Genomic DNA, 13,136 nt, shown 5'->3' on the forward strand with positions numbered 1-13,136 from the left:
CAACACTAGAATGAACCAAATTGCACACAAATAAATCTATAATTTATATATGATCATTTCTCTTCATGTACTGAAGTGAGACCAACAAAAGTAAAAAAAAAAACACCTTTCGGTCATTCCGTCGAATGCACTTGCTTCAGATATCGGCGCAACCTCCTCCGAAGTAGGGGTGGCGGTGGGGGGGGGGGGGGGGGGAGTTGGCGCCTGGAATTTGCTGGTCGCGTGCTCGCTACAGACATTGAAGGTTTGCCTTGCGATTGACTGATTTTCTCTTGGAGATTCACCGCAGATGCAGACACAGCAGGGCACTTGTCGCCGGCCTTCGGCTTCCTTTTGGGCTTCATCATGGGCACCAGCGATGGCCCAAGCTTCTGCGACAACGTGGTGCGACATGCGGCCCTGGCGTCACGAACACCTACCCGCAGTCCATGGTGAGGTTAGGGTCTACAGAGGTGGCGAATGGGGTGGTTGTAGGAGGCAGCGGTGCTTATACAATTAAAAGAACAAGTACGGTTACATAGAAAGTATGAGTATAACGAAAGACAAGTACAACTCAATGAATACATGAGTACATTTACGTACAGAGCACGAGTACAATTACATCCGAGCACGAGTACATTGAAGGACGAGTACATCGAAGGATGAATAGAACTCCCATTTTTTCTAGCTTCTTCCCTAAGTCCGTGACGGCGAGTACAACCTAGTAAACACCCAAATACAATTAAAAGAACATGTACGGTTACGTAGAGAGTATGAGTACAACGAAAGACAAGTACAACTCAGTGAATACCTAAGTACATTTACATACAAAACATGAGTACAATTACATACCGAGGACAAATACATCGAATGACGAATACAACTCAGTGAACACCCGAGTACAATTACATAGAGAGTACAAGTACATCAAAGGACGAGTACAACTCAGTAAACACCTAAATACAGTTGCGCACAGAACATGAGTATAGTTACATACAGAAGACGAGTGCATCAAAGGGCGAGCACAACTCACAGAAAACCAAAGCACAAGTACACTCCTAGCAAAACCTCGGAGTACAGCAAACCACGAGTACACTTAGTAAAAACCCCGAGTAACAACCATACTAGTTTTGGAAGTACGAAAAAATAGTTTCTCAAAACCTATCAATGTAGAATGTAGTTTTGAAGATCTTGACCCAAGAATCTCAAAAGTGAAAACGATTCATAGTTTGAACTTATAGCTTTCAACATATTTTATTTTCAAAAAACAAATTAAAAATTAATGGGAAAAAACTGGCCTTTTTTCTAGAGATTCGTTAGTATTCCCAACAAACCAATCCAGAACCATAAACTCAGCTATTTAGGCCACCCAACAGGGCCTTTGCACCTGCCAATGAAAAAAGAAAAGAGAAACCTGAGGAGGGGCAAGTTTAGACACGTTTGTTTTGCGAGTTTTTCTAACGATGTTCAATTCTCACATGAATATGAGAAGCATTCCAATCAGACTTCAGTTGTACATCATCAGGGGCTGCAGTACAAATACAGCAACAGCATTTGGGCCATTCAAGAATCTGTAGGAATCATAAATTTGAGTTCAACCAAGTCTTCCTGGCACAGCAATCAAGACTAGGTTGCCACACATGTCACCAACAAAAAAAAAAGGATGGAACTAAAAAAACTGGTAATTTAGCAACATCGAGAAGGTAATTAAACGCCATAGGGCGAACTGCAGCCATCACAGTACAACTACTGTTCCATGCAATTACAAGCTGTGGATTGACAGATTCGGTAATCCTAAAACCAGCCATCCACAATAATATCTGAGCCAAGCCATCTTCCACGCATGTTCTTCTATGCACAGAAAGGAGAATGAGCATGTACAAAATTGTCATTGCCAAACTCCCAATCATCAAAATGAACATATAGATTGAATCTAGGCGGCAAAAAACATCAATTCACACTTCTGTGCAATGCAACTATTGGCAGATCTACTAAAGACCAGTGATATCCTTATTACACTCGCACAGATTTCCCTGCAACACATGTTGTAATTCTAATCAGCAGGGAGCATTCAGTCGCAGAAGTTTCTCATACCACATAAATAGCCAGTAAAACAAATAGCAAGGTATGTGCTTCTAGCATTCCTCACTGCAGTAACGATCATGTATTTAGAAAAATGTTATGGATGAAACCCCATTCACAACTAAACTGGATTTACCTATTAAATTGAGAATATACCCGGTGACACCATTGCTTAAATGATACCATAATACCAATGTCAGGAAAGTGCAAAAATCAGAGTTCTTCTTCTGAGTTATGTATTGCATGATGATGTTTCCCAGTAAATATTCAACTAAACTGAGATGTATATCAAAAGAAATGAAAAAGGAAAATAGGAGCAAAGCCCTAGTGCTACAAAGCCGTGTGGTGCTAACATGCTTCCAAGGCCTGGCTATCAAAAGTGTGAAATGATTTGGTAGCATTGTCACCAGATGCATGTATCATGCTATAACATTTCAAATTCAAATTTGATCTAGAAAGTGGGGTATACAAAGGACAAATTTTCGCGTGGATAGTAGCCTGGAAAGGAAGTGTGAGGTGTCTTGAATTGAATTTTCAGGATGCTAGAAAATCACAAATATTTTGTAACTGGTAGTGCCATCACTCCCTTGGTAGCACCATAAAGATTGGTAGCAATGTAACTTTCTCAGGAAATAGACACTGTTGAGCATTTTACGTAAACAAACAAAATTTTGCTCCTCTTGTCATACTGCACACTGATGTAGGCTCACTGAGATCAAATCATGGTGTTTCTAACTCATCAGTTATAATTTACCTTCTAATGATGCACTTAACACGGAACATGTTTTGAAGTGATATGTCCATCTAGCAATAATCGAATTGCACTGCACACTTACTTCTCTGCAGAGAATTGAACATTTCACAGTACACTATAAGAACAACTGCATGAGCTCAGTCCATAGTTTGCTTTCAAACATGCTACATTAATTTACTTTCAAACAAAAGGTAAAATATACTTCCTCTGATCCATACTAAGTGTCGTGGTTTTAGTTCAAATTTGAACTAAACTCACGACACTTATTATGGATTGGAGGGAGTACAAGATATTCGGGTATATACAACCTACAAGTTACAGCTTTGGGATAAACCATCAAAATATTTGGGTTCACTGAAGTACCACCTGAAGTTCCGAAAGCTCTCCAATATACTAATTCCATAATGATCTAGGCTGGTGATGTTTTGGTTTCCTTTCCTGTCCATGAGGGAGAGACATACTAATCACATATTATGGAATTTCTTGGTTAATCTTGATTTGATTTGTAGGAACAAAGTGGTGATGGTGCAGGCTAGCAGAGTGCAGAAGATGCTGAGTTATAGAGGGTGTGTCCACAGAAGTTACAAAAGCTATTGGCACCAAAACTTCCTGTGTTTCGGCACGAACAAGCCCATCCACTACTAGGAAAACAGCTACCACAGGTGTGCCACTACTAGCGCGCCACTGGGTGGCACACCACAGTGTGCCACGGGTATGTGCCCTACCAGTGGCATGCCACCTAGTGTGCCACCGCGATTGCTAGTAGTGCGCCACATGTATATTTTGAATTTTTTAATTTTGAATTTTTTTCGATTTTTTCGAATTTTATTCTACTCTTGATACGTTCTCTGTGAGCTCCACATGGCGTCGGACAGGAGGGAATAGCCGGCGACCGGGGAGGAGGGAATGGCCGAAGGCCGAGGAGGAGAGAAGGGAGGGGCACCGGAATAGAGGATGGACAAGAGGAGGAGTAAGGAGAGGAGGTAGAAGGGAGGAGGGAAGAGGATGGAGGAGGAAGGAGAGGAGAAGGAGCTGGAGACGAGGGGGAAGCCGGGGAGGAGTAAGGAGGGGGGGCACCGGCCGGCGGAGCAGATGGCCGGAGAAGGTGCGCCGGCAAAGCCTCTTGTCGGAGTAGATGGATGAAGAGAAGTGGGGGAGGAGGGAGGAGAGGAGGAAGGATAAGGGATGTGTGGATGAAGGAGAGGGACTTGCCTCGACCACTCAGAATAAGAAGCATACGGATCATGTGTTTGTTTACACTCGTTGGGAGCCGTTGGATCGTGCATCTGAATCTGGGGCCATCCAACATACCAGTGGCCCACCACAAGGGTTGGTGCGCCACTTCTATTTATTTTGAAATTTGAAATTTTTTCAGCGAAATCTAAAAGCTCCAAAAACTCTGTTTTCCTTTTTAATTTAGAGAAAGCTAAAAAATAGGTAAACGGCCGTACACCGTTGAATTCAGATGTAACTTTTTCTGTAGATACACTTTCATATAAAAAGCTTTTTCATTAGAGGTCATATGCAAAATTCAGAGCCAGTCCACTGAAACATGGCACCATTTTGCAAAAAAAAAAGTCGAAATTCATGTTTGTTACCTAACAACTAGAACACATAACACATGGCCATCTCGAAGGATTTTGAAATTTGAAAATTCTATTATTTGTTTTATTTTTTTTCAAAACTGAAAAGGCGGTCATGGAGGTGGGAATTTTGGGGTTGGGAATTTTAGGGACACATACCAGCGGCGCACCATGCCTCCCTAAGTCCCTAACCTAGTGCGCCACTGGTAATGGGTAATGGGCTAGCAGTGGCACATATTGGGGCAGCTGTTTTCCTAGTAGTGATCGCTGGAGCGTCTAGAGACGTCCTGCTCCTCGTGTGTGTGTTACGGTGCACATGAAATACTTTCACCGAGCACACACGGTACAACCAATGGCATCTGCTGGCTGCAGGCCTCCAGTCATGGAGTGAAACTAGCTACTGTGAATGGCCGCGGTGACGATAGGAAGAACTTTGGGAAGGGTTTCAGAGAGAGCGGAGGAGGGAGCTAGAAGCAGAGGAGCTGGTCTGATGGCAGGTTTGTGTGACCAACTGACACTTACTCTCCGCAGCAGAAAACCAAGCCAAAACGATCATGGAGAGGTACTTCGGGAGGTATTTAAATGAACCCAAAGCTCCAAACTTTAGATTGTATACATAAGTATCCAAAACACTAACTTTCTGGTGGTATATAACAAATTTTATCAAAAACATAAATAGCATTGCCAAGGATACCTTATTTCAACTCGGGGGCATATAGAGCAGGGCAAGGTGACACGGTATGGTCAGGCAAACCGCTTATAAACTCGTTAGCAGCCTGAAGACAGCCATGCAGCATTCTCTTCTCTAACCTTACAAGTCTGGTAGCAACTTCTTTCTTTGGTTCCAAATTGCCATCAGCCAACTGGCAAACACCAAAGTAGTGACAAGCAGTTCAGTAAGGTAACAGAAAAATGAGGAAAACATACACAAAACCCAACAGCTTGTTACCATTGCTTCATCTTCATCCAAAGTAGTTGGATAACCAGCCAATCTTGATTTCAGATACACAACAAGTTGGTCCAGTACGGCTCGCTCTGAGCATGGACTAACCTAAAGAATTACAGTTGTAAGCAACATGTTGCATTTTATCATGCCATACATACTGGTACCAGAGCATATTTTGGTTGGCAGCTTTCTCTATGTTGACAAGAAATCACATATATCGATGAGGATTTATTTCCCTAATTTTAACAAGATTTATGCGGAAAAATGATGCAGCCCAGTGCACCAGCCACCACTCATTTTGTTTCAACTAAATATATGGTCGATTTACAAAAAAAAAAATCTAACAGTAAGTCAGGTGGACTAATGAAGCTCGAGAAAGTTTACTTGACTAGGATCCTTAGCATATGGAATTGGGAGTATAATGGCCAATGAAAGGCTTCAAAAGTAAAACCAATTTCCACATTACGTGTTGTGAATTGTGAGGTATTCTCTCTACCTAAAAAAATCATCCCAAGGAAATTTCAGAGCAAGCAAAAGCAAACCAATTTTCTCGATCAAGGGTCCAATTAGCCTTCAACTTAGAGTTTTATAAGCAAATCTCCAGGGCAACGAATGGGTTGGCTACTTAGGGCTTGATAGTTTATTCAACTTGAAGACCTGAACCCAACTTTGCAAACAGAAGCCTCATATAAACTGAAGCTAACACAAGTTGCCTTCTAAGGATTATTACAGGCAAGAAACCCAAAATCTGCTCGACTGTAAAAGCACGATTTAGACCGAACAGTCCCTACATAAAATGGTAATGGATGGAGGAATATTATTAAAACAATCAAACCAGATGAGTCAAGGATATAATATTAAAAAACAAATAGCTACCTTATAGGTTGAACACATTCAAACACCACTCCAGAAAATCTAAAGATCAAATAGTAATCTATTAAATGCAGTATATAGTGGCATCAAGGAAGGTATGCAGGCTTACTGGACACGTATCACCTTCCGATGAAAGTATACATTGCATTTCATCAGGATCTGAAATGTATCCTAGTCTCAAATAAGGCAGCATTTCAGAAACAGTTTCCTTCTCTTTACCTACACAGACCTGAGAAGAGGGCATATTAATATTCAACACATTTTACCCTCAATTAAATAGGAAATGGATTTAAGAGTCCCACTTGGAATTTTTGGATAGCAAGCTTTCCATTTCTTTGAGCAACCATTCGCTTCTCTTGGTATTGAGGATCTTCGGTGTTTAGGGATGCCTGTGATTATGTTTCCAGCTTGGTTACACCAACCAAATAAGAAAGACTGTAAAACAGCTAAAAATCCACCTCGATTGCTATACGATCATAGGGATTGTCTTCATCAACAAAACCATAATTGAGAAGCAACCTGGAGTTTGGTTGTGGTCCACACCTGTTTAATTATATATGTTGAGATCATTGCATACATGAAACATGAGCAGTGCATAATATCTATCTACATAGTAAATCAAAATATCAGCATCCTAGATTGCCAAATATGATGAATTAGGACAAGAATATCAAATGCGACTGAAGAAAACATAATACCAAACGATTATCGGTTCTCCTGCTTTGTATGGCCGATCCACCACCAGTCGAACAGAATCATCAACAGCTGTCAACATTGCTTTGCAGTTGCTCTTGTATGTCAAAAGTGGTGGGCCCAAGGGAACTAGCGCAAATCTTCGAGCTAAACTAACCTTCTGCTCTTGAAACAATAAACAAGAAACAAAGTCAATGGAACACGGTTTTGTGAAGAAAGCACAAGGTATGCAATGTTTTCGTCACACAAAACATTGCACAAACCAGACAAATTTGAACAAAAGATCTGCACTAAATATGGAAAGAAAATCTAAAGATAATTGACCATGGAAAAAAGTGACATGATCCAACGATATAGTTGAAGTGGGGAAAGTGGGCCTAGCTCACTTGGTTGGGGGAGTGGATGTATAAATATACAACCTGGGTTCAAGTCCTAGTGGATACAAATTTGGGTTTCTATTTACCCTTACAGTTATCTTTCAAAAAAAATGAAATGAAAAAATGTATACCACTAAATTGTTCGCAATACATATGATACCATACATTACTAACTTGCAAAAAGATATAGGAAAATAAATCAAATGCTCAGGCACCATGATGGAGAACGCAAATCAAATGCTCAACATATTACCTGCAAATGAACCACACAAGACTGTACTGCAACAAATGCCTGCTTGAAAATCTCAAACGGAAACGCCTCGGTAGGTACATCAAAAGGGTATTGCTGTATGAAATCCACATGAAAATAAAGAACAGCTTGCGCAACATACTCTTATGAAAAGATGATTATCAGGACAACAAAATACCTTAAACAATGAACCTGCCATGAACCACAATGTGTCAAGCTCATTATATTCTCTTCTTATTCCCTCATCTCTGACAACCACTTCATCCTGTAATATGAAAAAATCAAAGCTAAGATATTCATCTTCTTGTTAAATGTTGATTAATTTCGAATTAAATAAAGTGGTTATGCAAGTCAACATTGAAAGATCAAAGCACTAACCCTCATGGGGCTGCCATTCAGGTAATCCAGTTCACTTTCAGTCCATAAAAGAGGTGATTCAACAGCTAGCTGCCCCCTACCTCGCTGTCGATCAAGTTCTTTAATGTACGGGTACCAAAGTGAATCTTTTCCTTGCTTCTTCTCATACATGAGATACAATGCCAAGCATGCCAACTCAGACAATTTGTTTGTTGTTAATAATTCAGCTGCACGGTAACAAAACGAAGATTACAATACGATATAAATGATATCATTTAGATGTTCTTGTCTTGGTGTCTACATAGAGGATTAGGAGATGTTATTGTTTCACTAGAAAAACCAATGCTATTGGGAGAAACATGACAGATATGAGCACCAAAATGTATTACTATTTTAGATAGTGGGCAATAGACCGTGCATATTACAGAAGCAAAATATGTAAGTTTAATAAACAGAATGCACGAAAGACTTGTCTAGCTGAAATATTCCAGTATCAATTTTAATGCATTTCATGGTCGAACTACTTGCAGACGAACTGTACTTGTACTACTCCTTTCTTATAGTAGACATGTAATTGATGCCTAAAAGCTATAAACTCTATTAAAATCACAGAACAAACAAAACATCCAAGTGAATGCTACAGATAAATGTGATAACCAATGCTATGAAAAAAGAGGTGGGGACTTTGTCCAAATTCATAACTGGTAATGCTCTTCCGGCTTCATAATCACGATCCAAGTCAAAGGTTGGAACACAAAATTTGTTGCTAAGTTTCAATGAGGGATATGTTTGCACAAATGATAACCAAAAATACGATCTTGCACTTTCTTAATTTCTGTGTGGGAGGACCTCATTAATTAGGACCACCTAATTCAAAGATAACTGTCACTCACGTTTAAACATAGATATTGCCGGGGTTTCGTGTCTCGAGAGGAACACGGGTACCTCGGCAACACCCTTAAGGTTATCGAACACAGGGGGCTAAGAGCAACGCTCCAAGATCTCCAGAACCACGGCGATGCTAGGTGAGCGGCGAGCGCAACAGGGCAGAGAGGGACGCAGAGTTACCCAGGTTCGGGGCCCTCGTGAGGAGGTAACACCCCTACTCTGCTTAGGTTGTATTGCACTGCGATTTCTCGCCGAGTACAAAGAGGGTTTTACAAGGCTCTGGCTTGAAGAAGTTGTGGCTAGATCTGGAGAGCTCTTCTAGGAGGGAAAACCCGATCTCGTCAACGGGGCAGCTGCCCCTCCCTTTATAGAGGCACTGGTCCTCCTCACCACGGAAACTTGGGGGAGGGGTTGCCACAGACGTGCCGAAGGAGGGCTACAGCTGTCCCCACACTGCACAAGTGGACTTGGTCCATGCCCTGGAAAGGGGCGTCGGCCTATGAGGGTGGTTGTGTCGTTGCTTGTAAATGGGCCGCCGCATAGGCCGAGCAGCAGGTGGACGGTGGTACCCCCGGCGCCACTACATCGGCAGATATAACAATTACATGAACCTAACCTGAAAATGTGCAAGCATGATGCCGTTGACTACAAATGGAGCAGATTCAGAAACTCTTGCTCCAATAGAATCATACTTTATTAAGGCCGTTGTATCGTACTCCAATAAACTCCCGAAATACTAGAGCACAGTTACCAACAAAAAAAAAAAAAAAAAAAACATACACGTATTACTAGTAACAAGACTTGCCAAAACCTCCGTTGTATTACAAAACATGGAAGAGGAAAGAACAACTTACATAAGAAATGACTACAAAGTGCTTTTACAAACTCATTTCATAGGTTACCTACTCACGGCAGGAAGTGTTTCAGCATACCACACCAACGCAAATGCCAAATCCATGGAATAAAAATAGACTATTTCCTCAGCCAGAAACCGAGCAAATGACAGAACCGGAGGCAGCGGCTAACTCACCAATGGACTCGTCGCCTAGAACCCGCTCCAGCGTGACAACAAGCGACATGGGCACCTCGAACGCCACATCCCCGGCCTGCACAAGCAACCAGTTAGCCGCATCATGTTTACCACCGGAATCAGCAAAAAAAAAAAAAAACAAAAAAAAACGTGCTTGCTCAGCACACCTCGAGGTCCTGGCCCGCAGCGACATAGTGCAGTGGCCGGTCCTTGCCCCCGCGGGAACAGGGCACTGGGCGCTCTAGGATGGACACCTTGCCCGGCGGCAGCCCGTGCGTGAGCAGCCAGTCCGAGAAACCGCCAGCTGAGGATGCGGATGGGCAAGCCGCGGGAGCAAGCGGACTCTGGGCTCCGGGGGGGCAGAGGAGGGTGTCGGCGTGGCAAGCGGCGAGGTGTAGGCGGGAGCACGAGCGCGGGCGCGAGCGGGTGCGAGGGAGACGGCGCAGGAAACAGGGGAGTAGGCCGCGGTGATGGGTGCCGGAGACGGAGGCGGCGGCGGCAGGGGAGACGGAGGCGGATGAGGCCATCGATTCGGGCGACCGGTGGGTGAACGGCGGCGTTGCAGCGGAGGAGATTGGTGTGGATTAGGGGAAGGCGTTGATAGGGCCAGGCGGAGCGATATTTCCCCTTAGTTTTTTTTTGAGGCTAGTGACTAGTCAGTAGTTAACAAAATTATCAAAACAATAATAAAGTTCCATAGATCAGTGGGTGTTCTAGCTAGTTTAGTGATGCATGTAAAATGAATACATGAACTTTGTCCTTTATCATATTGAATTCTCACATATTTGCAACATATATGATGATAATATCATGTTTTACATTGATTTATGGGGATTTACCAATAGTCCCCTTTATTTGGTTTATAACTCTACAGAACATGAATTTCCTGTTTCGCATATTTTTCACTTTCAGAGACCTATACGGAGTCAAATTGACCTGAGACTTTTAGAACGTCATTTTTTTATCGGGAGAAGCACCCTGGCACCTAGAAGCAGACCTGGATGGGTTTGAGTCCCAAAAGAGGTCAGGTGGCATGAACTGACAAGGGATTAACTTGTCAATGCCTACAAGTTGTAGACTTGGGTTTTCGTGGAAGTAGAGGGCAAGTAGATCTCGATGGTTTCAGCTGAAAAGGTGCTCGACTGCTAAAAAGTGTCAACACCCGGATTTTTAAGTCCAGATGCCTATTATGTCATTCCTCGCAATCCCAGGAATAGTGTTGTTGCGAGACATAATAGTTGAATATCATAGAGTCATCATTTATTACAACGCATAATCGTCATACACATGGAGATCACATGATCCAATATTACAATAGTAGTTGATTCTATTGATCAACGAACACACAAATAGCGGAAACGGAGTAGTAGCGGATTCTCTAATCCACAGGCCAACGCTTGACGTCAGGAGCGATCCTAGTTGTCGTAGACGTTCTGGGGTCCATCCTCTTCGTACTGCTGCTCTCCTTCATAGTCTGGCCATTTGAATAGCCAGGGACAAAGCCATGAGTACTTCAAAGTACTCGCAAACTAATACTAGTGTAAACATTATTATTTCTAGTAAGGGGATGCTAAGCTCTAGGTTTATTTGCATAAAGCCAAGTTTATTTCATAAACATTTAGTAAAGATGCTTGAATCGTTAGACTACCTCAGGTGGGAACATTAGTGTCATTCCCACAACTCTGTTGTGGTTTAAATCAAGTCACCATTCATAGTTCAAATCACCAGTCACCCTTCACCGGTCACATTTTTGAAAATGGTCTGATGACGGAACAGTATGGCCTTTCCAATCGTCCGTAACCGTGGACACGGCTATTCGAATAGTTCTACACTCTGCAGAGGTCATACACTTGTGCCACAACATTTGCAATAATCCGTCAGGGTTAACTGGCCCTGATTTACCGCACTCCGTGCGCGGACTACCAACCATAACCTTTCACTTACATACCCTAGTATAGGCACCTCTCCCCATGAGCTTGGCCTCCCAGTGAAGACACACCGTCAGCCTGGGAACTGCACAGGGCTTGGGCCGGACAGTTCACCTCAATCACGTCATTTCACATCAATTCACTTTCAACGGAGGCAGCCTCGGCATAACCCCTATGACGCTTGTTTAGAGGGAACCCATACTAAGGCACATAACTTTCTAGTTAAGCCCTTACCCATATTCAGGTATTGTGGGGGTACTTTCAAAATTGGAAAGGTATCGCATCCGAACCCAACCATCAGTTTTATATCAAAAATCACCATCTTCTCTTGGTCATATTCACCTTCAAAATCATTCAATGGAATGAACCATCATTCCAAGGTTTCCACTTCATTTCAAAGTCACATGTTCCCATCTAGAGTAGTCCACTTTTTAATTGATTAGCACTAGCAACTATTTCATGAGGGGTGCTAACTAGCTTTGATTGCCATAGACTAACCTTGATGATAGTGTTCTATTCTAGATCGAGTAGATCATGAATCAAAAAGTACTTTGAATAAACAAAAGTATTGAAACTTGTAAGTAAAAGCTTGTAGTAAAAACTTGGGATAGGCTTATTAAACATAAGGTAAGATGTGGGGGTGCTTTGCTCTTGTAGCTTTGCGCTTTGCAAGAATATTAGCTTGCCACAATCTATCTTATATTAATCTTACTTGCATGAGTAAAAGCTTGTTCCAATATAACTAGCATTAGAATAGCCTGCAACAATTTAGCTTGCATTAGTAATAGCTGGCAATACTATAGCTTGCCTTGATTGGTGAGATGATCAAAGTTCTCTTCCTCTCCTTCTGAGTAGAAAAACTCCTCCTCTTGATAATCTCCGGTACTAGCGTCTATAAACGAATACGAGGATACAATCACCAAGTAATCCTTAAGTGCTAAACTAATCACACAAATGGTTCATACAAGCTAGTCTAGCATCACCATATTATTCACTTGTGGGTTGACTTGGTTTTCCTTTAAAGAAAAATAATTTCCTCTCATTAAAAAATATTTGTTATTGTTTCTATTTATTTATTCTTAGGAATAATTTCCTCTCTTTGAAATCTTTATTTGTGTTTCTATTTATTTGTTCTTGTGAATTAATTTCCTCTTATTAAAGCTGGTTAAGATTTAATCTCCTCAATTGACAAGGTATGATCACCTGTTGACCAAGGTCAACACTTCACACTTATCCTTTGAGAAATATGACTTAAATGAGGGAATACACCTCATGCAATTTAATACCATCTTATTAAGAGGTTAATATCATCAATTCATACAGCATGAGATTTATTATATCAAGGTCATTACCTTATGTTGAATTTACTTGAGACAAAGATTTAAATGAGACCAAT

The 13,136-nt window shown here is 41.7% G+C and overlaps 1 protein-coding gene across 5 annotated transcripts; it reads right to left on the minus strand.

Moving 5' to 3' along the window:
- Nucleotides 1-1,445: 1,445 nt before the first annotated feature.
- LOC127319573 (fructose-bisphosphate aldolase-lysine N-methyltransferase, chloroplastic) lies at nucleotides 1,446-10,369 on the minus strand. Of its 5 annotated transcripts, none has more exons than XM_051349545.2 (13): nucleotides 9,980-10,369; nucleotides 9,813-9,888; nucleotides 7,916-8,121; nucleotides 7,716-7,802; nucleotides 7,541-7,633; nucleotides 6,916-7,070; nucleotides 6,676-6,760; nucleotides 6,520-6,606; nucleotides 6,327-6,446; nucleotides 6,075-6,131; nucleotides 5,348-5,449; nucleotides 5,093-5,261; nucleotides 1,446-1,550 (listed from the first exon to the last, which is right to left on the minus strand). In XM_051349545.2, the coding sequence occupies exons 1-12, from the start codon at nucleotides 10,337-10,339 to the stop codon at nucleotides 5,094-5,096; spliced, it is 1,596 nt and encodes a 531-aa protein (XP_051205505.1). In that variant the 5' UTR covers nucleotides 10,340-10,369; the 3' UTR covers nucleotides 1,446-1,550; nucleotide 5,093. The 5 variants fall into 5 exon arrangements, 4 of the variants coding, with proteins under 4 accessions (XP_051205505.1, XP_051205502.1, XP_051205504.1 ...); XM_051349542.2 differs by lacking the exon at nucleotides 1,446-1,550 and adding an exon at nucleotides 1,684-2,012; XM_051349544.2 differs by lacking the exon at nucleotides 1,446-1,550 and adding an exon at nucleotides 1,684-2,127.
- Nucleotides 10,370-13,136: the final 2,767 nt, after the last annotated feature.

Source organism: Lolium perenne, chromosome 5 (assembly GCF_019359855.2).
Source record: "Lolium perenne isolate Kyuss_39 chromosome 5, Kyuss_2.0, whole genome shotgun sequence".
In the NCBI taxonomy this organism is placed as follows: Eukaryota; Viridiplantae; Streptophyta; class Magnoliopsida; order Poales; family Poaceae; genus Lolium; species Lolium perenne.